The following is a 23,732-nucleotide window of genomic DNA, read 5'->3' on the forward strand; positions in this document are numbered from 1 at the left end:
TTTCCCCCAACCTCTGTGCCAAATATGCCCTAAATAATTGCTGCTATTATACAAGTGGTTATAGGAGTTGCAGGAAAGTACCCCTGGAACAGATGCCACATTGAAGGGGCCATTTTTAGTGCTGCTTCTGAAGATTGGTATTACTGTGCCTGCATAGTAACCCTCTAGAACTTTGGAGGTACAGTTAATACTTTTGCAGTTAGCTTTACTCAACTCCACTCAAAGAACTGCTTTGCACTGGAGGCATGGATTTTCCAATGGAAATCCCTCTAATATTCTACAGAGCAGGAGGAGTATGAAGAGATAATGAGGCTCTTGTGTAGAATTGCACAGATATTACAACATGGAAACAAATCATTTGGCTCAACCAATCCATGCTAGTATTAATTCTCTGCACAAGCAGTAGTCTTAATCCCGTGTGCCACCGTGTTACCATATCCCTTTATTTCCCTGTCCTTCAACCACCTATCTAACCTATTCTTAAATGTTGATATGTGCTGGGTATTTGCTTGGAGCTGCTGCCACTTCGCTGCTGTAGCTTTGCTGGAAGTTTTTTTTAAAATACATTCACGGGTTGTGGGCATTGCTGATAAGGCTAGCATTTATTGCCCATCCCTAATTGTCCTCGAGAAGGTTGCGGTAGCCTTCTTGAATAAGTGGCTCACTGGGCCATTTCAGAGGGTAGTTAAGAGTCAACCACATTTCTGTGGGTCTGGAGTCACATATAGGCCAGACTGTGTAAGGGCAGCAGATTTCCTGCCCTAAAGGACATTTTAGTGAATCAGATGAGGTTTCTACGCCAATTCTCTAGTTTCATGGTTATTTACTCGTTGTTTTATTCCAGATTTATTTAATTGAATTTAAATTCCTCAGTTGCTGTGTTGGGATTCGAACTCATGTTCTTGAATCATTTGCCCAGGCCTCTGGATTAATAGTCTAGTAACATAACCTCTATGCTGCCATAAATTGTGGTGGAAACCCCATTTACAGCAGTTCTGAGGTGATTCCAGCCATGGTTTCTGCTCCAATCACTAACTTTGGTCAGGCATTCCACAGTCTCACAACCCTCTGAGCCAAACAGTTTCTCCTGCTTTCTGTCCTAATTCTCTTACAGCTAATCGTCTATGTATGTCCCCCTCCTTCTAGGCAGCTCAATCACTGGAAACAGTGGCCTTGATATTAATCCCCCCACAATGAGCAGGAGAGGGTTCGGGGGGAAGGGCAGTTAAAAGAGTGGGAATACGGGTACGCATCACCAACTTTACATGCACTCGCCCGCTGCCTTTTTTATGGCAGCGGATATTGGGACATCCGATAATGAAACATTTTGCAATTGGACTCCAACAGTGCAATTGGGAACCAGATTTGAAATTTACAATGTTTGAGTGGGGTTTCCAGGCATCGGGAAACCCGGCAGTGAAAAGAGGCAGTTCCTTATCTCCACAAAGTCTTCTGCCAAGTTCCTTCATAAGAGAAAAGTCTACATTTCCCCTGCCATCAATCAAACCCCCATAAGCTGAAAACATACACAGGCACAAACTTTACAGATTAACTTTCATTAAAAACATATTTTTAATCCCCCATTGCTCAACAACATGTCCATCTTTGTGCCGACTTCTATGAGTTGATCACTGAGTGAGATGAGGTTGAGCAATGGGTGGCTGGGATGCTCCTCGGGGCCTTAGCGGTCTAAGGTGACTCTCATCTCGGTGAAGCTGTTGTCTCAGAGGTCCCAGCTTCCAGCGGCATTTGCTTTGCCAGGCTCATGTCTGAAGCGCCCTCATGTGTAGGCATTGGAGCAGACCTTGAAACAGGCTCTATACCACTCTTCAATATCTGTGCCCTCTACTTGCAGCTCACTGGTGCTGAACACAGGCTCTTAAGTGCTACTGGTCAGTGTCATGATAGACCAAATAGTCCCAGCCAAGTCTTGGAAGCCCTGTACATTCAGGCTGACTCCCTAAGTCTACATTGAAGCAATGGCATCTGTCATCCTGGAAGCTACTTGGAAGCCGTTCCTGGCATCTTGATGCCGCAGAAATCTCCTGAGCTCTAACTGTCTCCAGGATTCTCTGCAGGCCATGGAAAACATCCTGCAATGTATTACAAATGTGTGTAATGAATGCTTCCCACTTGTCCATCATCTCAATCGTATGTGGAAATAACCTCTACTGCTTGCACTTGACACATGCTCCCTAATCGTAGCGCTTTTGAATACTGGGCTTCTGAGATCTGGATCGGTAGGTTGCTCCGCTGAGGACTGTCATTTCTCCATCACCATGGAGGAACAGCGTCTCCTCCTCTTTCACTCTCAGGTCCTCATGCTCACTAGTACTCGGCGCTTCTCCCAATGATAGCCTTTCTGACTCACTAACTACATCTTCCTGAGTGGCTAGCCCTGGGCTAGTATTGGTGCAGGTAAGATGCCATGATGGAGTTGGTGATGAAGTGGCAGGAGTTATTGATCTGGACATGCCTAGATGGCCATGTGAGTAGTTAGTCTCTTCCTGCAAAGCACCCCGTATCTCTCAGTGATGCGAGCAGTCCTTTCTCTGCCCTGTTTGCTGTTACCTTTTTCAGGCATCTCATTGTTGAGTGTGAAACATTTGTTGCTAGAATTCTTTCTTTAGTTAGAAACTGGCAAGTTCTCCATTGGGACTCTACTGTGCCAGAAAATCCATTGTTGGGGCAAATATGTTCCATGCGCCGTGCAAGGAATGCAGCACTGATAGGATAATGAGGCAAACTATGAGCAATATACAGGGAAGCACACTTCTTGTATTATTTGTGTAACCAAAGCACGTTTTCCACTGGACCTGTCACCACTGTGACTGGGTTGTAAAATTTATCCTTACCCAATACATTCAGTGTACTAAGTAAGTTAACATTGGTTTCCGTCACGGTTGAACTGATGGTTTTGCTCTCAACTCATCCAAAATAGGCGAAAGAGTAATGAACAGTGAACATGTTGTAACACTTATGTTGCTGTATAGTACTGTGTATTATCATCACAGCAATGTGTCTTGTTCTAATCCTTCATCATCCTTAACTTCAGACATCATGGCAGCTCCAGCTTAAGGCCCTCCTAGATACAGTTCACATTACCACTGTTGCTTGGTATAACAGACATATTATTTATAATTCCTTGTTTCCACCTCACTTTCATGGGGTTGACTTCTGCTCATTTCCGCTAGTAATATCAGCACCATTCAGGCAGAATTGAATGAACCTTTGCAAAAATTTTAAGTAAGTGAGTTTCACTCTAAACTACTTATGTTTGTGTTTTCCATGATCTTTTACGCTGGTATATGATTCAATTGGCCTGGATCAAGCCCCACCCACAAAACTGGCCATGTCCCCTGGTCGAACTTGCGAGATTCCACTGATTGCGTTGGTTCAGGAAGGCTCTTCAAATTGCACTCATTTTCTCAGGTGCACAGGCACTAGGAGGCACATTTGAAAAGGTTTTCATATCAAGAAACTGACTAGTGTACACCGACTAAACTATTAAATGGTTCAGTATAGTTTTTTAAAGTCATTTTTGGTGTTTTTAAATCAGGTTACTCACAGGTAGAGGCCTAGACACCATTAGTAATTTTGTTGATAAACTCACTTTCAGCTGTAGTAATAAAACTGCACCAGGTTGCCACTCTTAAATACATCAAAGAATACTGTTTAATGGAAATTTTTAACAAATGATTATGTTCTAATATGCTGCCCGATTGTGCTGGTTCATGGAAGATTTTATGTTTGTGATTATGCAAAATAATTTTAGCAGACACTTGATGTCTAACCTCACCGGCACAATTTCAAGCGTATTTTGTGCGCAATTTCCCGACTGCACCCAAAGCCGAAACTCTACACCAGTATATTTTTCTACCCAGAGATTAGTGGGGTTTTAGCAATGCACTGAGACTTCCAGAATAAGCTTAATTGATTTCTATAGCTTCATGCTGTACTCTAACATTATTTATAACTTAATCTGTCTGTCTTATTCTTTACTAGCTGGGCGGAGAATGTGTTTGTTTATGACTTAGTTAACAGTCGAGTTCCTGGAATACCTACTGATATTTGGATCGGACTCCATGATAGAAGAGTGGTAAGTCCCTATTACAAGTCTCTAGTGATAATTAGTTATTAAAGTTGTTTTAATGCTTTACCAGAGTAATGCTACAGTATCTATGGTTCAATGCAATTAATGCTATAGATTCTGTTGATCTGTCTGTTACTTTCCTGGGCAAAAAGTGACAATGGATATAAAGTCACAGTAACAGGGTTTGTTTTCCCATATGATCCAACTTTCTTCGTTAAATATCATTGCACAGTCAGTCACTTTTGGCAGTGATCAGTACGATAGTTTATTTGATTTGAGTTATTTTGCCCATTTAGAGGAAATATCAAATATGTTAATGAAAAATATAGATCAGTGGAAATGTTTTGTGTGAAGAAAGTACAACAGACAAGAATGAGGACAAAAACCAACATGAATAAAACATAAATATGGATCTAATAACAGGGGCTTCAGAAGAATACAATAGGAAGAGGAGTAGGCCTTTCAGCCCCTTGAGCCTGTTCCGCCATTCAATTAGATCCTGACTGATCTGTGCCTGAATTCAATTTTACGCACCTTTATCCCTTGATACCTAATAAAAGGACGCCTTGTCTCTGATTGGCTCTCCATTATCACATGACCTATTGTTGATTGGTTTCTCTGGAATGTGTAACTGGAACCGCCCAGCCCAAGTTCTGACTGACTTTGCAAATTGTAATTCAATCCATTTTGACTTCAGAAGCAAGAAAGGATAGATCTCCACTAACCCAGCAAAAGTCCCTAAGTTCTAGCGAAGTCCCTTACCCCAGTGCAAGTGCATGACCTTACCCGCTGCCCGCCTGTCATAGATGGGGCATTGTGTGGGGGTCACAGATTGTTAACAGGTTTATTGGGTATGAAGTGAATAGTGACAGTGTCGTGATTTCTGGATTTCATCCACTCCAACAAAGTCCCTTGTAACACACGCACCGAGCTTTCCAAGAAATTGGGTGTGGGTGTAAAGGGGGTAGAAAGATCGTGATCCGTCCTCCCTGTGTTTCCTCTCTCCCCTCTGATCTTTCTCCCTCATCTCTCTACCCCCGCAAGTCTCTCTCTCCACCCACCCCGTGTCTCTTTCTCTCTCCCTCCCCCCACCAGTCTCTCTCTCCCCACCCCCGTGCCTCTCTCTCTCCTCCCGTGTCTCTTTCTCTCCCCCCCCGCCAGTCTCCCTCACCTCCCCCCCGTGCTTCTCTCTCCCCCCCCCCGTGTCTCTTTCCCTACCCCCCCGTGCCTCTCTCTCTTCCTCCCTGTGCCTCTCTCTATCCCCCCCCATGTCTCTTTCTCTCCCCACCGTGTCTCTTTCTCTCCCCCCCCGTGTCTCTTTCCCTACCCCCCCGTGCCTCTCTCTCTTCCTCCCTGTGCCTCTCTCTATCCCCCCCATGTCTCTTTCTCTCCCCACCGTGTCTCTTTCTCTCCCCCACCGTGTCTCTTTCTCTCCCCCCCCGTGTCTCTTTCTCTCCCCCCCCGTGTCTCTCTCCCCCCCGTGTCTCTTTCTCTCCCCCCCGTGTCTCTTTCTCTCCCCCCGTGTCTCTTTCTCTCCCCCCGTGTCTCTTTCTCTCCCCCCGTGTCTCTTTCTCTCCCCCCCGTGTCTCTTTCTCTCCCCCCCGTGTCTCTTTCTCTCCCCCCCGTGTCTCTTTCTCTCCCCCCGTGTCTCTTTCTCTCCCCCCCGTGTCTCTTTCTCTCCCCCCCGTGTCTCTTTCTCTCCCCCCGTGTCTCTTTCTCTCCCCCCGTGTCTTTCTCTCCCCCCCGTGTCTCTTTCTCTCCCCGCCGTGTCTCTTTCTCTCCCCGCCGTGTCTCTTTCTCTCCCCCCGTGTCTCTTTCTCTCCCCCCCCGTGTCTCTTTCTCTCCCCCCCGTGTCTCTTTCTCTCCCCCCCGTGTCTCTTTTTCTCCCTCCGTGTCTCTTTCTCTCCCCCCCGTGTCTCTTTCTCTCCCCCCCGTGTCTCTTTCTCTCCCCCCCGTGTCTCTTTCTCTCCCCCCCGTGTCTCTTTCTCTCCCCCCCGTGTCTCTTTCTCTCCCCCGTGTCTCTTTCTCTCCCCCCCGTGTCTCTTTCTCTCCCCCCCGTGTCTCTTTCTCTCCCCCCCGTGTCTCTTTCTCTCCCCCCCGTGTCTCTTTCTCTCCCCCCCGTGTCTCTTTCTCTCCCCTCCCGTGTCTCTTTCTCTCCCCTCCCGTGTCTCTTTCTCTCCCCCCCGTGTCTCTTTCTCTCCCCCCCGTGTCTCTTTCTCTCCCCCCCGTGTCTCTTTCTCTCCCCCCCGTGTCTCTTTCTCTCCCCCCCCCCCCCGTGTCTCTTTCTCTCCCCCCCCCGTGTCTCTTTCTCTCCCCCCCCGTGTCTCTTTCTCTCCCCCCCGTGTCTCTTTCTCTCCCCCCCGTGTCTCTTTCTCTCCCCCCCGTGTCTCTTTCTCTCCCCCGTGTCTCTTTCTCTCCCCCCCGTGTCTCTTTCTCTCCCCCCGTGTCTCTTTCTCTCCCCCCCGTGTCTCTTTCTCTCCCCCGTGTCTCTTTCTCTCCCCCCCGTGTTCTTTCTCTCCCCCCCATGTCTCTTTCTCTCCTCCCCGTGTCTCTTTCTCTCCCCCCGCCATGTCTCTTTCTCTCCCCACCCCGTGTCTCTTTCTCTCCCCCCCGTGTCTCTTTCTCTCCCCCCCGTGTCTCTTTCTCTCCCCCCCGTGTCTCTTTCTCTCCCCCCCTGTGTCTCTTCCTCTCCCCCCATGTCTCCTTCTCTCCCCCCTCCCCCGCCAGTCTCTCTTCCCCCCCCATGTCTCTTTCTCTCCCCCGCCCCATGTCTCTTTCTTTCATCCCCCCCACCCGTGTCTTTTTCTCTCACCCCCCATGTCTCTTTCTCTCCCCCCCCGTGTCTCTTTCTCTCCTCCCCGTGTCTCTTTCTCTCCCCCCCCGTGTCTCTTTCTCTCCCCCCCACCGTGTCTCTTTTTCTCCGCCACCCCCCACCCCTGTGTCTCTTTCTCTCCCCCCCGTGTCTTTTTCTCTCCCCCCCCCCCACCCCCGTGTCTCTCTCTCTCTTTTTGCCCAGGTATAATTCTGGTGAACCTGCACTGTACCTTCTCCAAGCCCCATTGAGGTAAAGGCCAGCATTCCATTTGCCCTTTTGTCAGCTGTGGCTCAGTGGGAAGAACTCTCTCCTTGGAGACAGAAGGTGGAGGGTTCAAGTCCCACTCCAGGGACTTGAGCACAAGAGAATCTAAGCTGACATTCCAGTGCCATGCTGAGGGAGCACTGCACTGCAGTGATGAGGGGGTGTTGCACTGTCGGAGGTGCCGTCTTTTGGATGAGATGTTAAACTGAGGCCTCATCTGCTCTTTCAAGTGGGCGTAAAAGATCCCATGGCACTATCTTGAAGAAGAGCAGGGGAGTTATCCCTGGTGTCCTAGCCAATATTTATCCCTCAATCAACATAACAAAAAAACAGATTATCTAGTCATTATCGCATTGCTATTTGTGGGAGCTTGCTTGTGCGCAAATTGGCTGCTATGTTTCCCACATTACAACAGTGACTACACTCCAAAAGTACTTCATTGGCTGTAAAGCGCTTTGAGATGTCCGGTGATCATGAAAGGCGCTATATAAATCCATGTCTTTCTTTCTTCTTTTAATTACTCTTTATAGTTTTAGTGATCTGTTCAAATGGAAATCCAATTCCCTTTGTTCCTCCACAGCTCATAGTCTGCCACCATTAAGAAAATATTCCGATTTGTCTTTCTTGGATCCAAAGTGAAACCATCTGCTCCTGAATATATGTCTGGCTTAAGTCCCATTATTTTCTCAATTACCATTTTTAAAAACTTATATTAAAGAAAATAAGTTCCTCCCCATGACTTATTTTAATGTTCCCTTATACCGCTGATATTTTGTCCTCTTCCTTTACTGTGAAAATTGATACGCTCATAATAAAGGATGAAACTGAGTACTGTGAGCAATGAGTAAGTGTGAACTTAGCTCCTTCAATAAGACTTCAGAGTTCAAGTACCTCGTGGGTGATCTGCTTATATACCGTGCTCCCAAGGGATGTTGGGATCCTTGGGACTCCAACAGGTAGGCCCTCTGGCGGTGGTGTGATACAGGTTACCAGGGGTTAAATACATAATATCACTCCCTCGTAAAGTTAATAGTACACTTATTTACAGGGTGAGATGATCTGGGGCTTTTCGCTCCCTTGTCGATCGTCTCGGTACAAATGCGAGTATAGGTGAGTTGATTAGTTCTTCACTGGGCTGTTGGGCAGTCGGCCTTGCCCGGCTGCTGGGGATGGTGAGTTTGGCTTCATGGTTAACCATGATATCAGTTGCCACTTGTGTGTGTGTTAGAGGGTCAAAGTTGGTGGTGTCTTCTTCGGGTTGTTCGTTGCTGTTGGTGAACCGCAATTTGATTTGGTCCAAAGGTTTTCTGCATGTTAGTCCATTGGTCAATTTGACCTGAAACACCCTACTCCCTTCTTTTGCTATGACCGTGCCAGCGAGCCATTTGGGACTATGTCCATAATTGAGTACAAACACAGGATCATTGACCTCAATATTGCGTGACAAATTTGCACGATCATGGTACATACTTTGTTGATGCCGCCTGTCCTCCATGTGATCATGGAGATCAGGATGGACAAGCGAGAGCCTTGTTTTGAGCACCCTTTTCATGAGCAGCTCGGCTGGGGGAACCCCAATGAGCGAGTAGGGCCTGGTGCGGTAGCTGAGCAGCACTCGGGACAGTCGGGTCTGCAGGGAGCCTTCCGACACGCGTTTCAAGCTTTGCTTGAGAGTCTGAACTGCCCATTCTGCCTGGCCATTGGATGGGGCTTGAACGGGGCAGATGTGATGTGCTTGATCCCATTGCAGGTCATGAATTCCTTGAATTCAGCACTGGTGAAACACGGCCCATTGTCGCTGACTAGGACATCAGGCAGACTGTGTGTGGCAAACATGGCTCATAGGCTTTCAATAGTGGCCATGGACGTGCTTACAGACATTATTACACATTCAATCCATTTTGAATAAGCATCCACAACCATCAAGAACATTTTGCCTAGAAATGGGCCCGCATAGTCCACGTGGATCCTCAACCACGGTTTGGAGGGCCACGACCACAAACTTAGCGGTGCCTCTCTGGGTCCATTGCTCAGCTGAGAGCAAGTGTTGCACTGGCGTACGCATGACTCTAAATCTGAGTCAATGCCAGGCCACCACACATGGGATCTGGCTATGGCTTTCATCATTACAATGCCTGGGTGGGTGCTGTGTAGGTCACAAATGAACGTTTCTCTGCCCTTCTTGGGCAAGACCACGCGATTACTCCACCACAGACAGTCCGCCTGCAAGGACATTTCGTCTTTGCGCCAATGGAACGGCTTAATCACCTCCTGCATCTCTGCTGGGATGCTGGACCAGCTCCCAAGGAGGACACAGTTTTTTAACCAAGGACAGTAAAGGATCCTGGTTGGTCCAGGTCCTGATCTGGCGGGCCGTAACGAGTGACTTTTCGTTTTCGAATGCATCCATTACCATGAGCAAGTCCGCAGGCTGTGCCATTTCCACCCCGGTGGTGGGCAATGGCAGCCGACTAAGAGCATCAGCGCAGTTCTCTGTGCCCGGTCTGTGGTGGATTATATAGTTGTATGCCAACAGCGTGAGTGCCCATCTTTGGATGCAGGCAGAGGCATTGGTGTTAATCCCTTTGCTCTCAGAGAATAGTGATATGAGCGGCTTGTGGTCAGTTTCAAGCTCAAACTTGAGGCCAAACAAGTATTGGTGCAATTTTTCCACCCCGTAAATGCACTCCAGAGCCTCTTTTTCAATCATGCTGTAGGCCCTTTCGGCCTTGGACAGACTCCTGGTGCAGAAGCGACCGGTTACAAAATCTCCGATTCATTTGCCTGTGGTAACACACACCTGACCCCTGGGGACGACGCATCGCAAGCTAGCACTAATCGTTTACATGGGTTATACAGGAGAAGTAGTTTGTTTGAACACAATAGATTTCTGGCCTTCTCATGTGATTTCCCCCATACACAGTCGTCTCCCTTGCGCAGTACCACATGCAGGGGTTCTAGCAAGGTGCTTAACCCGAGTAGGAAATTACCAAAATAGTTGAGGAGTCCCAGGAACGACCGCAGCTCCATCACGTTCTGTGGTCTCGGCGCGTTCTTGATGGCCTCTGTCTTGGCATCGTTGTGTCTGATACAGTCTGCTACAATTCTTCTTCCCAAGAACTCGACCTCCGGCGCCAGGAAAACACACTTTGAGCGTTTCAACGTGAGTCCCATGCGATCCAACTGACCAGGTTCTTCAAGTGCTCAACGGTGTCCTGACCTGTAACCAGTATGTCGTCCTGGAAAATCACGGTGCGAGGGACCGACTTTAGCAGACTCTCCATGTTCCGTTGGAAGATTGCCGCGGCCGACCGAATCCCGAACCGTCATCTGTTATAGATGAACAGAACTTTGTGCGTGTTGATGCAGGTGAGGCCTTTCGAAGATTCCTCCAGCACCTGCGTCATGTAGGCCGAGGTCAGGTCCAACTTGGTGACCATCTTCCCTCCAGCCAGGGTCACAAATCGGTCATCTGCCTTGGGTAGTAGGTACTGGTCCTGTAGCTAAAAACGTTTAATCGTTACTTTATAGTCCCCACAAATTCGAACCGTGCCGTCACCTTTAAGTACCGGGACAATCGGACTGGTCCACTCGCTGAATTCCACCGGTGCGATGATGCCTTCTTGCTGCAGCCTGTCCAGCTCAATTTCCACTTTCTCACACATCATATACAGTACCGCCCATGCCTTGTGGTGGATGGGTCACGTACCGGGAACCAAATGGATCTGCACTTTCACCCCCGAGAAGCTTCCAATGCCTGGATCGAACAACGATGGAAATCTGCTCAGAACCTGGGCACATGAGACGTCGTCAATGGACGAAAGCGCTCGGATGTCGTCCCAGTTCCAGCGGCTTTTTCCCAGCCAGCTTCTGCCAAACAGTGTGGGGCCATCTGCTGGCGCAATCCACAGTGGGAATTCGTGTACTGCTCCATCATAGGAGACTTTGACTTCTGCACTGCCAGTTACAGGGATCAGTTCCTTGGTGTAAGTTCTTGGTGTGAATGGGGCTGAGTTTGGGCCTGTGTGCCTTGTTGCACCACAGCCCGTCGAAGGCCTTTTTCTCATTGTGGACTGGCTCGCACCCGTGTCCAGTTCCATGGATATTGGAATTCCATTCAGTTCAACTTTCAATATTATTGGTGGACATTTCCTGGTGAAGGTGTATACTTCTGCCTCCTCGGTTCGAGTCTCCAATTCAGCCTGATCCACAGTGGATCGATCTTCCCCTGCAACGTGGTGGTTTGCAGGGTTTGCAGGGTTTGCAGCTCGCCTGCACACTCGCTGAAGATGTCCCATTGTTCTGCAGCTATTGCACGCATAGTGCTTGAAGCGGCATTGATGGGCACGATGATCACCTCCACATCGCATTAACGAGTGATGGCGGACTCTGGGTCATCTGAGGTCGTGCCGCAGCCAGCATGTACATTCTGCTGTGTATATTCCTGCTCGAAAACGACGTTACTTTATGCATAGTACTGGCTGAAACCTCTTTATGCTGCAAAATTTGTTTGGTGTTGTCGCTGGTGGACATAAATGCCTGGGCTATCGTTATGGCTTTGCTCAGGTTCGGAGTTTCAACAGTCAATAGTTTGCGAAGGATTACCTCATGGCCAATGCCAAGCACAAAACAGCATTTGTTCTAGGAATCCCTCACATTTGCACTGTCCTGCGAGGCGCCTTAGTTCGGCGATGTAGCTCGCCACTTCCTGACTCCGACCGTTGACACGTGTTGAACCGATACCTCGCCAACAAAACACTTTCTTTAGGATTTAGGTGCTGCCGGACTAGTGTACACAATTCTTCATAGGATTTAGTTGTTGGTTTTACCGGAGCTAGAAGATTCTTCATGAGGCCATTGGATGTTGCCCCACAGACGGTAAGAAGGATCGCCCTTTGTTTGGCAGCGTTCTTGTCCCCTCCCAGCCCGTTGGCCACAAAGTATTGGTCGAGTCTCTCCACGAAGGCATCCTAATCGTCCCCTTCTGAGAACTTCTCCAGGATACCAACTCTTCTTTGCATTTTCGCGCGGTTGTTCATTACCTCGTTATCGCCAATTGATACGCTCATAATAAAGGATGAAACTGAGTACTGTGAGCAATGAGTAAGTGAGACCTTAGCTTCTTTAATAAGACTCCAGAATGCAGGTACCTCGTGGGTGGTCTGTTTATATACCGTGCTCCCAAGGGATGCTGGGATCCCTTGGGTATCCAACAGGTAGGCCCTCTAGTGGTGGTGTGATACAGGTTACTGAGGGTTAAATACATAACAAAAACGATATAAAGTATTCACATAACATTTCTTTATTATCCATTGTAGTATAACCTACATTTGTCTTAATGTGCCTGTATTCCTTGTTACCACTCTCTAGGGTAGAAATTACCCCCCACCCCAATCTCACCCCGTTTCAATGGTTTTTACCGTAGCTGCGGTTCAGGTCAACTCTTTTGCGAAATTCCGCTCTTTGTTTTGTTTTGTTTTGATCCGGAAGTCGGTGTAAACGGGGTCGGTGACTACACCTGAGGGGCAGATATGCGGCGGTGACAGCAACTGTGGGGCGGAAGTTGTAGGCAGTGTGGAGTGACCGCTGCGATTACATCATCATGGCTCCGTGTCACCACGGCTCTCCCGTTCAATTAAAGGGGGGAGCCTCCGCGCTTTTAAAACTTCAATCCACTGGGCCACCAGGGAGGGTTTCGGCCGGGCCAGCATCCTGGCACCAAAGAGGGGGTGCCAGGATGCCAGTTGGTAGCCAGGCCGAACCCGTGGATATAATTGTCGGGCCAACATGGCAGTCGGCTGACAAAAAAAAACATGGCGGCAGCGGCAGTGATCTCTCCCCTTTAAGGGAAGCCGCCGGCCACTGCAGAAGGCCGCAGCCTCACTGGATCACCGGGGAAAAGCTTGTTTTGGTACCGCCGGGCAGGCCGAAGGTTTTCCATGAGGACTGTCGCCATTGCGGGGTTAGATCGGTAGTGCGCACAGTGATGACGCGCTTGACACCGATCGGCAGCAGTGGAGCGGTAAGGGGGGATCGGGGCACCGCCGGAACAACTCAGGAGGGCAATTGGGCTATCAGCGGTCATTCCACCAAAAGTCGCCGGCCACTGCACTCTGCAGCGTGGTCACCGATTTGCGGTGGTAACAGGCCTAATGGAAAGGGGCAATTTCGACCCCTCTGTCTCTTAATATATTTATAAAAAATTTTACTCTTAGCTTTGATAATTCTTGTAAGCTTATTTCATATTGCCTTTTGTACATCTTATTACTTTCTTTGCATCCCTCTGGTTTTTATAGCTCTCCCAGTTTACTGGATTTCCATTTTTTCTTGCATTTCTGTAAGATGGTATTGTGGAATCCAACAGTTTTTGATTGAAAACAAAAACCTCGAGGAGTGCTGGATATTTTTATTTTAACAATGGACCGAATGGACTGAGAAAAATGTTTGTAACTGTTACTTGTGTTTGGTGATAAGAACGTATACTATTGTTAGAAAGAAAGAATTGCATTTATATTGGACCTTTCATGATCACCGGAAGTCTCAAAGCGCTTTACAGCCAATGAAGTACTTTTGAAGTGTAGTCACTGTTGTAATGTTGGATACACGGCAGCCAATTTATGCACAGCAAGCTCCCACAAACAACAATGTAATTCTGACCAGAAAATCTGTTTTTGTTATGTTAATTGAGGCATAAATATTGGTCAGCACGCCGGGGATAACTCCCCTGCTCTTCTTTGAAATAGTGCCATGGGATCTTTTACGTCCACCTGAGAGAGCAGACAGGGCCTCGGTTCAACGTCTCATCCAAAAGACAGCACTTCCAACAGTGCAGAACTCCACTGGAGTATCAACCTAGATTTACGTACTTAAGCCCTTGGGGTGGGACTTGAACCTGCAACCTTCAGTTTTAGAAGCAAGTGTGCTACCCACTGAGCCACAGACCACATTTATTTACTACACTAAGGATAAGCTATGTGAAAGGAATAAAAAAGGGTAGGGTTTCATTATTTTGCATCTTATCACAATGCTCAGAAATATGTTAAAGCATACTGAGTGCTGTTGTTATGTAGACAAACACAGGAGCCAGTGACGCACAGCAAAATTCCATAAATCACATTTGGATAGACAACCAGTTTATCTGTTTTGGTAATGGGAGGAATGCCGCCTAGGACAGCTCCCTGCTTTTCTTCAAATAGTGCTGCAGGATCTTTAACATGCACCTGAATAGGCAGACAGAACCCCTGTTTAACATCTCATTTAAAGGGTAGCACCTCTAGCCATCCATATTGCACTGGAGTGGGACTTGAACCCTTAACCTTCTAACTCAGAAGTAAAAGTATTATTAATTGATTTAAACTGAGCCTTTTAAAGAAATAAGATGAGTGCCATATAGAATATATATTGCCCATTGTTGTTATTTTAATATTTAATATTTTAAATTCAATATCGATTTAGTATTTCTTGACTTTCCTATCTCTCAGTGACTCTTAGACAGCCTTTTCCCACTGCCTATGGTTTCATCTCCTATGAAATAGTCTAGATTAGAAATGGTAGCTGGGTCACAATATTCCATTCCATTTCAAAATGCATCAAAAATTCCTATGGAAAATTGATTGAGGTTTTCAACATTAAGCTTTACTAATGTTAGTATTGTCATAATGCCTTGTGCCATAACACTATGGGGTAGATTGTTAACTTGCCACCTGTGTATAAAACTGGGATTGCAGATCGCCTGACAATGATAGAAACAGCCTGATTTCCCTTTCCATTGGAACAAATGAGAACAAAATATGGACGGTTTCTATAAGGGGGAGCCAATCCACAATATCAGTTTTATGCCCAAATGGCAAGTTGAAAATCCACCCTCTTATCTCAGGAACAAACCCTGAGAAACTGGGGTCTGTTCGGAAATGATGAAATCTTGCCAGTACCAATATGCATCTTGCAGGGTATAACGGCGGGGGGATGGGGGTTGAAAAATGAGGGTCTCTTCAAACTTAAAATATTGGATTCTCTTCACTGTTTGAAAAAAAAAGCCTATTAAGAATACTAAAATCAGGACTTGCATATTTTTTAAATAATGGAAGCACTTCAATGTTACAAAAAGCGGGGCCTCCTCATTTGTTGAAAAATTGGATACTCTTCGTACTTTCATGGCCACTGATGTAGTTTCCCCCACCCCTGTTGAAGTATTTTTCTAACCCCTCTCCCACTGACATACCTTTCCTACTTCATGCTCCAACTGAGGTCATTTTCCCCTCCCCCCCACCGCCCCACCACCGCCCCCACATTGTTTACCCTCTCCCCTTCTCTGCCCTCACCCTTTCTCCCCTCTGCCCTCACCTGCCCCATCCGGACCCTCTTCTCCCCACATTCCCTCTTGCTCTTTGTTCTTCCTCCCCGTCAAACCCCTTTAGCCCCTTCTTACCTCCTGCCATCTTTTCCCCTTTTCTCTGCCTCAGTTCAGTTATCTCCACCCTCCAACACTGATTCAAAGGCAGCACGTTGTCCTGATTACTTTTTTGAAACATCACAAGGGATTGATTAATAAAACCAAAATGTCATCGAGGTATTTTTAATATGTTTTGGTAATCACTGGCAGCATTTTGAAGAGTTGGGATGAAGAATGGCTGTGTAGTTGATGTGCAGAGTTACAATCCAGAAATAACATGGAGTGTACAGTTTATATTGAGAACTGGATTTAATCAGGGAGACATGGGATATGATTTATACAGGACTTTCTCTATATATTGGACAAAACATGTCCACTATTTAAGCTCTAACACCTATGTTCCAGTGAACTGCCCTCTGCAGAAAATCACACAACCAACATTTCTTGGGCAACTACACAGTTACCAAGGAAATCGAAGCTATTCAACTAAAATGGTTCCTGCAATCAAATCTTCAAAAACCACTGCAGAATCAATGTTTTGTTGCTTAGTTACAATTCGGGCTCTCTCCCAAGTCATATTATTTGTGTTTTCAACAAATTTCAGTTTCCATATAAGCCTGCATTCCCTCAGAGACAAACCTGCAATTGCAGAACATGGATGATTGGGAGTAGCATGCTTTAGGGCAGGGGGTGTCAAACTCAATCGGATAGTGGGCCGGTTTGGATTCAAATGCACCTCCTGCAGGCCACACAGTTGGGCCTATGAAAATGAAAAGTATAATAATCTGGTATTAATTTACCGAACATCGGCTGTATAAAAATGGTAGCTAAACTCAAGTCAATAGCCCTCATAATGTCAAAACACATTAATGAATAAAATCATATGTATAGCTACTCACTTAGTGCTGTGGTTGCTTGCTTCCTGATGCATGACATCTTTTTGTTAGTATTATATATGCAGACTATAGCTATGCTCTCTGTGTAGTCACTGTATAGTTGCATAAGATGGAGACTTGTTACCTGATGTACTATCAATAAGGTTTACACTGTGTATATACTATGCTGGCACCACTAGAAGGTGCAACTGGTGGAGACCAGGGTTTCCTGTCCATGTGACAGAGGCTGTCCACTAGAGGGCACTGTGGTGGGAGACCTGAGGGTCACCTGCATAGGTGTACAGGGCCCACTATGCTTGTGCCTCACTCTGGAGTTACGAATAAAGGACCAAGGTCACTACAGTTTAAGTACAACACATTACCTCGTGGAGTCATTCATAAGTACATTACAGACATAACAACTGGCGACGAGAATACGGACTTTCACGTGATTATGGCTACCTTTGGCACACTAAAAGACTTTGCAGAGGGTGATGATTGGTTTGCCTTCATGGAAAGACTCGAGCAATATTTCGTGGCAAATGACCTGGCAGGGGAGACGGACATATTGGCGGAGAAGCGCAAGGCTATACTGCTGATCAGTTGTGGGCCCGAGGTATACCACCTCGTCAGGGACTTGCTGGCACCCACAAGGCTAAGGACAAGGCATATGATGAGCTGACTGAACTAATTCGCAACCAGCTAAAACCAAAAGAGAGCATCCTCACGGCCAGGCACAGATTCTACACTCACAACTGACCTGAGGGCCAGGAGATTTCAAAATATGCTGCCAACCTCAGGCACCGTGTGATTTCGGCGAGCACCTCAGCGAAGCATTGCGAGACATCTTTATTATGGGAATTTGCCACGAGGGCCTCCTTCACAAGCTATTATCTGCCGACACCACAGTCAACCTTCAGAAGGCCATCAGCATCAGTCAGGCGTTCATGACCTCGACCTACAGCACCAAGCAAATTATTCATCCTGTGGACTCAAACCCGGCAAGTACTGTGCACAGAATGGTGCCTTTCACAGGCAAGACTGTAGAATGTGGTTCTGCCCAGGGCAGAGAGCACAGACCTCAGGGTTCCAGAACTCAGAGTCTGCCGAGGGGTGCTAATCGAGTAGCACCATGCTGGTGTTGCAGAGGAAACCATAGGGCTCACCAGTGTCGGTTTGCTGAGTACGTATGCAAAACTTGTAACACGAAGGGCCACCTCCAGCATATGTGTAAAAGAAATACAACTCACCATCTAGCAGAGGAGTCGGTAGATGACTTTGAATCCAGCGGGGAGTATGATGATTTGGCCAGAGAGGCAGCTCAGCCCCAAGAAGAAGTGTATGGAGTATATACCTGCACCACGGATTGTCCTCCAGTGAAGTTGGAAGTCAAGATAAACGGCATTCCAGTCTTCATGGAAGTAGACACGGGAGCGAGCCAGTCAGTGATGAGCCAGGATGCCTTCGAGAGGCTATGGAACGAAAAATAACCCGAGCTGGTTCCAGTACAGGAAAAGTTGCGCACCTACACCAAGGAGCTGATCCCAGTCCTTGGTAGTGCGGATATAAGTGTAACCCACAATGGCATGGTGCACAAGTTACCTCTGTGGATTGTTGCAGGTGATGGTCCAACGCTACTCGGAAGAAGGTGGATGGGGAAGATCCAGTGGAAATGGGAAGACCTCTTCACTCCAGCAATCGACGACCCCCATGTTCAGAGGCAGAGCAAAACCTCACCTTCGCTTGGGCCAGGCACCAGAGAACAGACCAGCGCAGCACCTGAGGCACAGATCGTCCATCACGACTGCGTGGTAATGATCCAACCAGAACGACCTAAAAGTACCAAAGGCCCTGAGTCCTGGCTAGGTGAGCGACCCAAGCCCACTCCGCTAGCAGGTGGCGCAGCGCCACTATCAGATGACTAGGACCTCATCAGGTTGCTCTGGAACCTGCGTCCTCACATACCTGTACTGCTACCTCAGTACTGACCATGACTGAACCATGAATGCAATCTACTCAATCCTAGCGCACGACCGCAAAACATAACAAATGTAAGTCACTGAACCAAGGTGTCACAATACAAACTGTAACTTCCTTTCTTTGTACTTGCACTGTGTCTGATCCTGTATGTTAATGTAATGGGCCTGCTGCATGATCTCGTGATGGGGGTGGGGAATGGATGTATGTAGCCATGGACACACACATGGATCACACCCAGAACCCACCGGAACCTCCACTGCATCATCAAACCAGCCAAACATTGTGGCAAGAGGACTAGGGGGTTAACAGGGAGAGAGCAAAGCTAAAGCACAGCCAAGGTGCAAGGGCTATTGGCATTTAAGTCTGGGGAGAGCTAAGCCAGAGCACAGAGTGCAAAGGTAATCGGCATAAAGGACTTGGGGAGAGTGATGTTATATGTGCAGACTATAGATATACTCTCTGTGTAGTCACTGTATAGTTGCATAAGATGGAGACTTGTTACCTGATGTACTATCAATAAGGTTTACGCTGTGTATATACTATGCTGGCACGACTATAGGGTGCAACTGGTGGAGACCGAGGTTTCCTGCCCCTGTGGCAGAGGCTGTCCACCAGAGGGTACTGTGGTGGGAGACCTGAGTGTCACCTGCATAGGTGTGCAGGGCTCAGTATAAAAGGCTGCCCACCATGCTTGTGCCTCACTCTGGAGTTACGAATAAAGGACCAATGTCATTACAGTTTGAGTATAACACATTAACTCGTGGAATCATTCATAAGTGCATTACAGACATAACAGTTTGGACCACTGCATCGAAGTTCGGAACACTGGACTTGCACTGAAAAAACCAGGATGGCCTTGTGAGTTAGAACCACGGATTGCCATTTATAGACCTATGTCATGACTCCCCATTTCCCGGGCCTTCAAAGGAACTCAGCGTATGGTCAGTAGAGGTACACTTGGTCAGACCAGGCATAAATTCAGGCCCCGGGGCAGATGCAGGGACCACCTAGGGGTCCAGACCGGGATCCATGTTCTGGGCTCTCAAAACAAAAGGGGCACTTATGTAAAAAAAAAAAAATTAAATCACATCCCGAAGAGTTGGGGGTCAGCCTTTAGTATTTTTGGCCAAGGCCCAGATATTGTCTTCCCTCCCCAGGCCAGCCTCTCTGAGGACACTCCTGCTCTTTCCCTGACACCTCACCACAGTGCCGCAGCTGAGATAATGCGGGTAATGTTCACTTTGGGCACAGTGACTGTGGATCAGCCGGCCATTATGCAACCCACCCGATTTTCCAATCCAACATGTGATGGATCGCAGACAGGTGCCAATGAGCCAGCATTCCATGCTGCAGCTTGTTAGGGCTCCAATATACTGGGGCTAAAATTCTGTCCTCGTCGGGTCCGTACAGAATACGTACGGACCCAGCAAGGCCCCGCAAAAGCCGGTTTTCGGCATGCAATGCACATTAAAACACGTGACGGGCCAGAGGAAGGGGCTTGGGGGGCCGGATCGAGCCCACAGGCCGTATTTTTGACACCCCTGCTTTAGTGTTAGTGAAGTAACTTTAATAGTAAAACTGCTACTGGATAGATTATAGGATTTCACAACAACACAAATTAATTTAGGAAGACAATTTACATAATATTAGCCATATGGGACACTTATGGGAACGGGTTTCTACTAATCAGATTTATTTACACATAGTGTTATATCTGTGGACCTGTATTTACTCTGTACAGCCACCAGAGAGCTCATTCCCCGGAGTCCCAAGGGATCCCATAATCCTATATTTAAGAAGGCTTCACAGGTTGGAGAGACACTCTGGAGACCTGCAATAAAAGGCTAAGGTCACACATTACTTTGAGCTCACAGTGTTCAGTCTGGCCCTTTCTCCATACACAACTGGCGAGTGAACTCAAAGATGCAGAGAGCAGTGGGCATCCTGGAGAACTTTTCAGAGGGAGATGATTGGGAAACTTTTGTGGAGCGACTCGACCAATACTTCGTGGCCAATGAGATAGATGGGGACGGGAGCGCTGCCAAATGTAGAGCGATCCTCCTCACCGTCTGTGGGGCACCAACATATGGCCTCATGAAGAATCTGCTCACTCCAGCGAAACCAACGGTGAAATCGTACGACGATTTGTGCACACTGGTCCGAGAGCATTTGATCCCGAAGGAAAGCATTCTGATGGCGACCTACAAAAGGTCTGAAGGCCAGGAAGTGGTGAGTTATGTCGCCGAGCTGAGACGCCTTGCAGGACACTGCGAATTTGAAGGGCATTTGGAGCACATGCTCAGAGACTTTTTCGTACTTGGCATTGGCCACAAAACCATACTTCGCAAGCTTTTGACTGTAGAGACCCCAACCTTGAGTAAGGCCACAGCGATAGCCCAGACATTCATTGCCACCAGTGACAATACTAAGCAAATCTCTCAGCAAACAAGTGCTGCTACAAGTACTGTGAACAAAGTGATGTTGTTTTCGAATCGTAACGTACAGGGCAGGTCACACATACCTGCAGCTACACATCCGCAGATGTCTCAGAGTCCACCATCAAGGGTGATGAATGCAAGGCCATTAGCACCTTGTTGGCGCTGCGGGGGTGATCATTGTTTCCATTCATGTCGATTCAAAGGATACGTTTGCAAGGGCTGTGGAACAATGGGACACCTCCAACGAGTGTGCAGGCGAGCTGCTAAGCCTGTTAAACCTGCAAACCACCACATTGCAGAGGAGGACAGATCCACAGAGGATCACCACAAACCAGAGCCTCAGATAGAGGAGGCAGAGGTACATGGGGTGCACACATTCACCACGAATTGTCCACCGATAATGCTAAATGTTGAACTACATGTACTCCCGCTGTCAATGGAGCTGGACACGGGCGCAAGCCAGTCCATCATGGGCAAAAAGACTTTCGAAAGGTTGTGGTGCAACAAGGTCTCAAGGCCAGTCTTAACTCCAGTTTGCATGAGACTAAGAACTTACACTAAAGAACTGATTCTTGTAATCGGCAGTGCTACCGTAAAGGTCTCCTACGATAGAGCGGTGCACAAGCTACCACTCTGGGTGGTACCGGGCAATGGTCCCACGCTGCTCAGCAGGAGCTGGCTGGGAAAGATACACTGGAACTGGGATGACGTCCGAGCGCTATCGCCCGCTGACGACACTTCGTGTGCCCAGGTCTTAAACAAATTTCCTTCACTGTTCGAACCAGGCATCGGGAAATTCCAAGGAGCAAAAGTGCAGATCCACCTAATTCTGGGGGCGTGACCCATCCCTCACAAGGCGAGAGCAGTATCGTACATGATGAGAGAAAGGGTAGAGATCGAGCCAGACCGGCTGCAATGAGAGAGCATCATTTCACCGAGTTCAGCGAGTGGGCCAGTCCTATTGTCCCAGTCCTCAAGGGAGACGGCACCATCAGAATCTGTGGCAATTACAAAGTAACTATCAATCGTTTCTCCGTGCAGGACCAATACCCATTACGAAAAGCCGACGACCTCTTTGCAACGCTGGCGGGAGGAAAGAGGTTCACAAAGCTGGATCTGACATTAGCCTACATGACGCAGGAACTGGAGGAATCATCGAAGGCTCTCACCTGCATCAACACGCACAAAGGTCTTTTTGTTTATAACAGATGCCTGTTTGGAATCCAATCAGTGTTGGCGATATTCCAGAGAAACATGGAAAGTCACAGGTCGGAACACAGTCGAGCACCTGCAGAACCTGGAGGAGGTTCTTAGTCGATTCAACCGTGTGGGGCTCAGGTTAAAACGCTCGAAGTGCCTTTTCCGGGTGCCTGAAGTGGAGTGCCTGGGAAGGAGGATTGTGGCGGACTGCATCAGGCCCACCAACGCGAAGAAGGAGCCAATCGAGAATGCACCGAGGCCACAGAATGTGACGGAGCTGCGGTTGTTTCTAGGACTCTTGAACTACTTTGGTAATTTCTTACCGGGTCTCGGCACCCTGCTAGAACCACGACATGTCTTACTACGAAAAGGGGTGAATGGGTTTGGGGCAAAAGCCAAAAAAATGCCTTTGTAAAAGCGAGAAAATTGTTATGCTCAAACAAATTACTTGTGTTGTATGATCCATGTAAGCGTTTGGTACTAGCATGTGATGCACATCATATGGCATCGGGTGTGTATTGCAACAAGCCAATGATTTCGGGAAACTGCAATTCGTTGCTTATGCATCCAGGAGTCTGTCTAAGGCCGAGAGAGCCAACAGCATGATTGAAAAAGAAGCATTAGCGTGTGTCTGTGGGGTAAAGAAAATGCATCAATACCTGTTTGGGCTAAAATTCGAATTGGAAACTGACCATAAGCCAATTATATCTCTGTTTTCCGAGAGTAAAGGGATAAATACCAACGCATCATATCAGGCACAGAAAACTGCGCCGATGCTCTCAGTAGGCTGCCACTGCCCACCACAGGGGTGGAAATGGCGCAGCCCGCAGATCTAGCCGTGGTTATTGAAGCATTTGAGAGTGAGCAATCACCCGTCACTGCCTGGCAGATCAAAACCTGAACAAGCCAAGACCCCTTATTATGTCTAGTCAAAAGCTGTGTGCGTCACGGGAGCTGGCCCAGTGTCCCAATGGAAATGCAGGAAGAAATAAAGCTGTTCCAGCAGTGCAAAGATGAAATGTCTATACAGGCAGACTGCCTTCTGTGGGGCAATTGAGTAGTGGTCCCCAAGAAGGGCAGACACTTTCATCAATGACCTTCACAGTACCCAACCAGGCATCATAATGATGAAAGCGATAGCCAGATCCCACGTGTGGTGGCTCGGTATCGATGCGGACTTAGAGTCCTGCGTTCACAGATGTAATACATGCTCGCAGTTAAGCAATGTACCCAGAGAGGCGACGCTAAGTTTATGGTCTTGGCCCTCCAAACCGTGGTCTAGGGTACACGTCGACTATGCAGGCCCGTTCTTGGGTAAAATGTTCCTTGTGGTTGTAGCCGCGTACTCCAAGTGGATTGAACGTGAGATAATGTCGGCTAGCATGTCCGCTGCCACTACTGAAAGCCTGCGGGCCATGTTTGCCACACACGGCTTACCCGATGTCCTGGTGAGTGTCAACGGGTCATGTTTTACCAGTGCTGAGTTAAAAGAATTCATGACCCGTAACGGGTTCAAACATGTCACATCTGCCCCATTTAAACCAGCATCCAATGTTCAGGCAAAGAGAGCAGTGCAAACTATCAAGCAAGGCTTGAAGAGGGTAACTGAAGGCTCACTGCAGACTCGCCTATCCCGAGTCCTGCTTAGCTACTGCACGAGACCACGCTCACTCAC

The 23,732-nt window shown here is 47.7% G+C and overlaps 1 protein-coding gene across 1 annotated transcript in view; it reads left to right on the forward strand.

Annotated features, from left to right (window-relative positions):
* The window catches only part of clec19a (C-type lectin domain containing 19A), a 93,891-nt gene that overhangs the window by 33,783 nt on the left and 36,376 nt on the right, over window positions 1-23,732 (forward strand). The window contains exon 3 of the mRNA XM_070901752.1: window positions 4,006-4,099. Within this exon, the coding sequence (XP_070757853.1) occupies window positions 4,006-4,099 (94 nt within the window). The remainder of the gene's footprint in view (window positions 1-4,005; window positions 4,100-23,732) is intronic.

This window comes from Pristiophorus japonicus, chromosome 15, assembly GCF_044704955.1.
Source record: "Pristiophorus japonicus isolate sPriJap1 chromosome 15, sPriJap1.hap1, whole genome shotgun sequence".
NCBI classification, from domain to species: Eukaryota; Metazoa; Chordata; class Chondrichthyes; family Pristiophoridae; genus Pristiophorus; species Pristiophorus japonicus.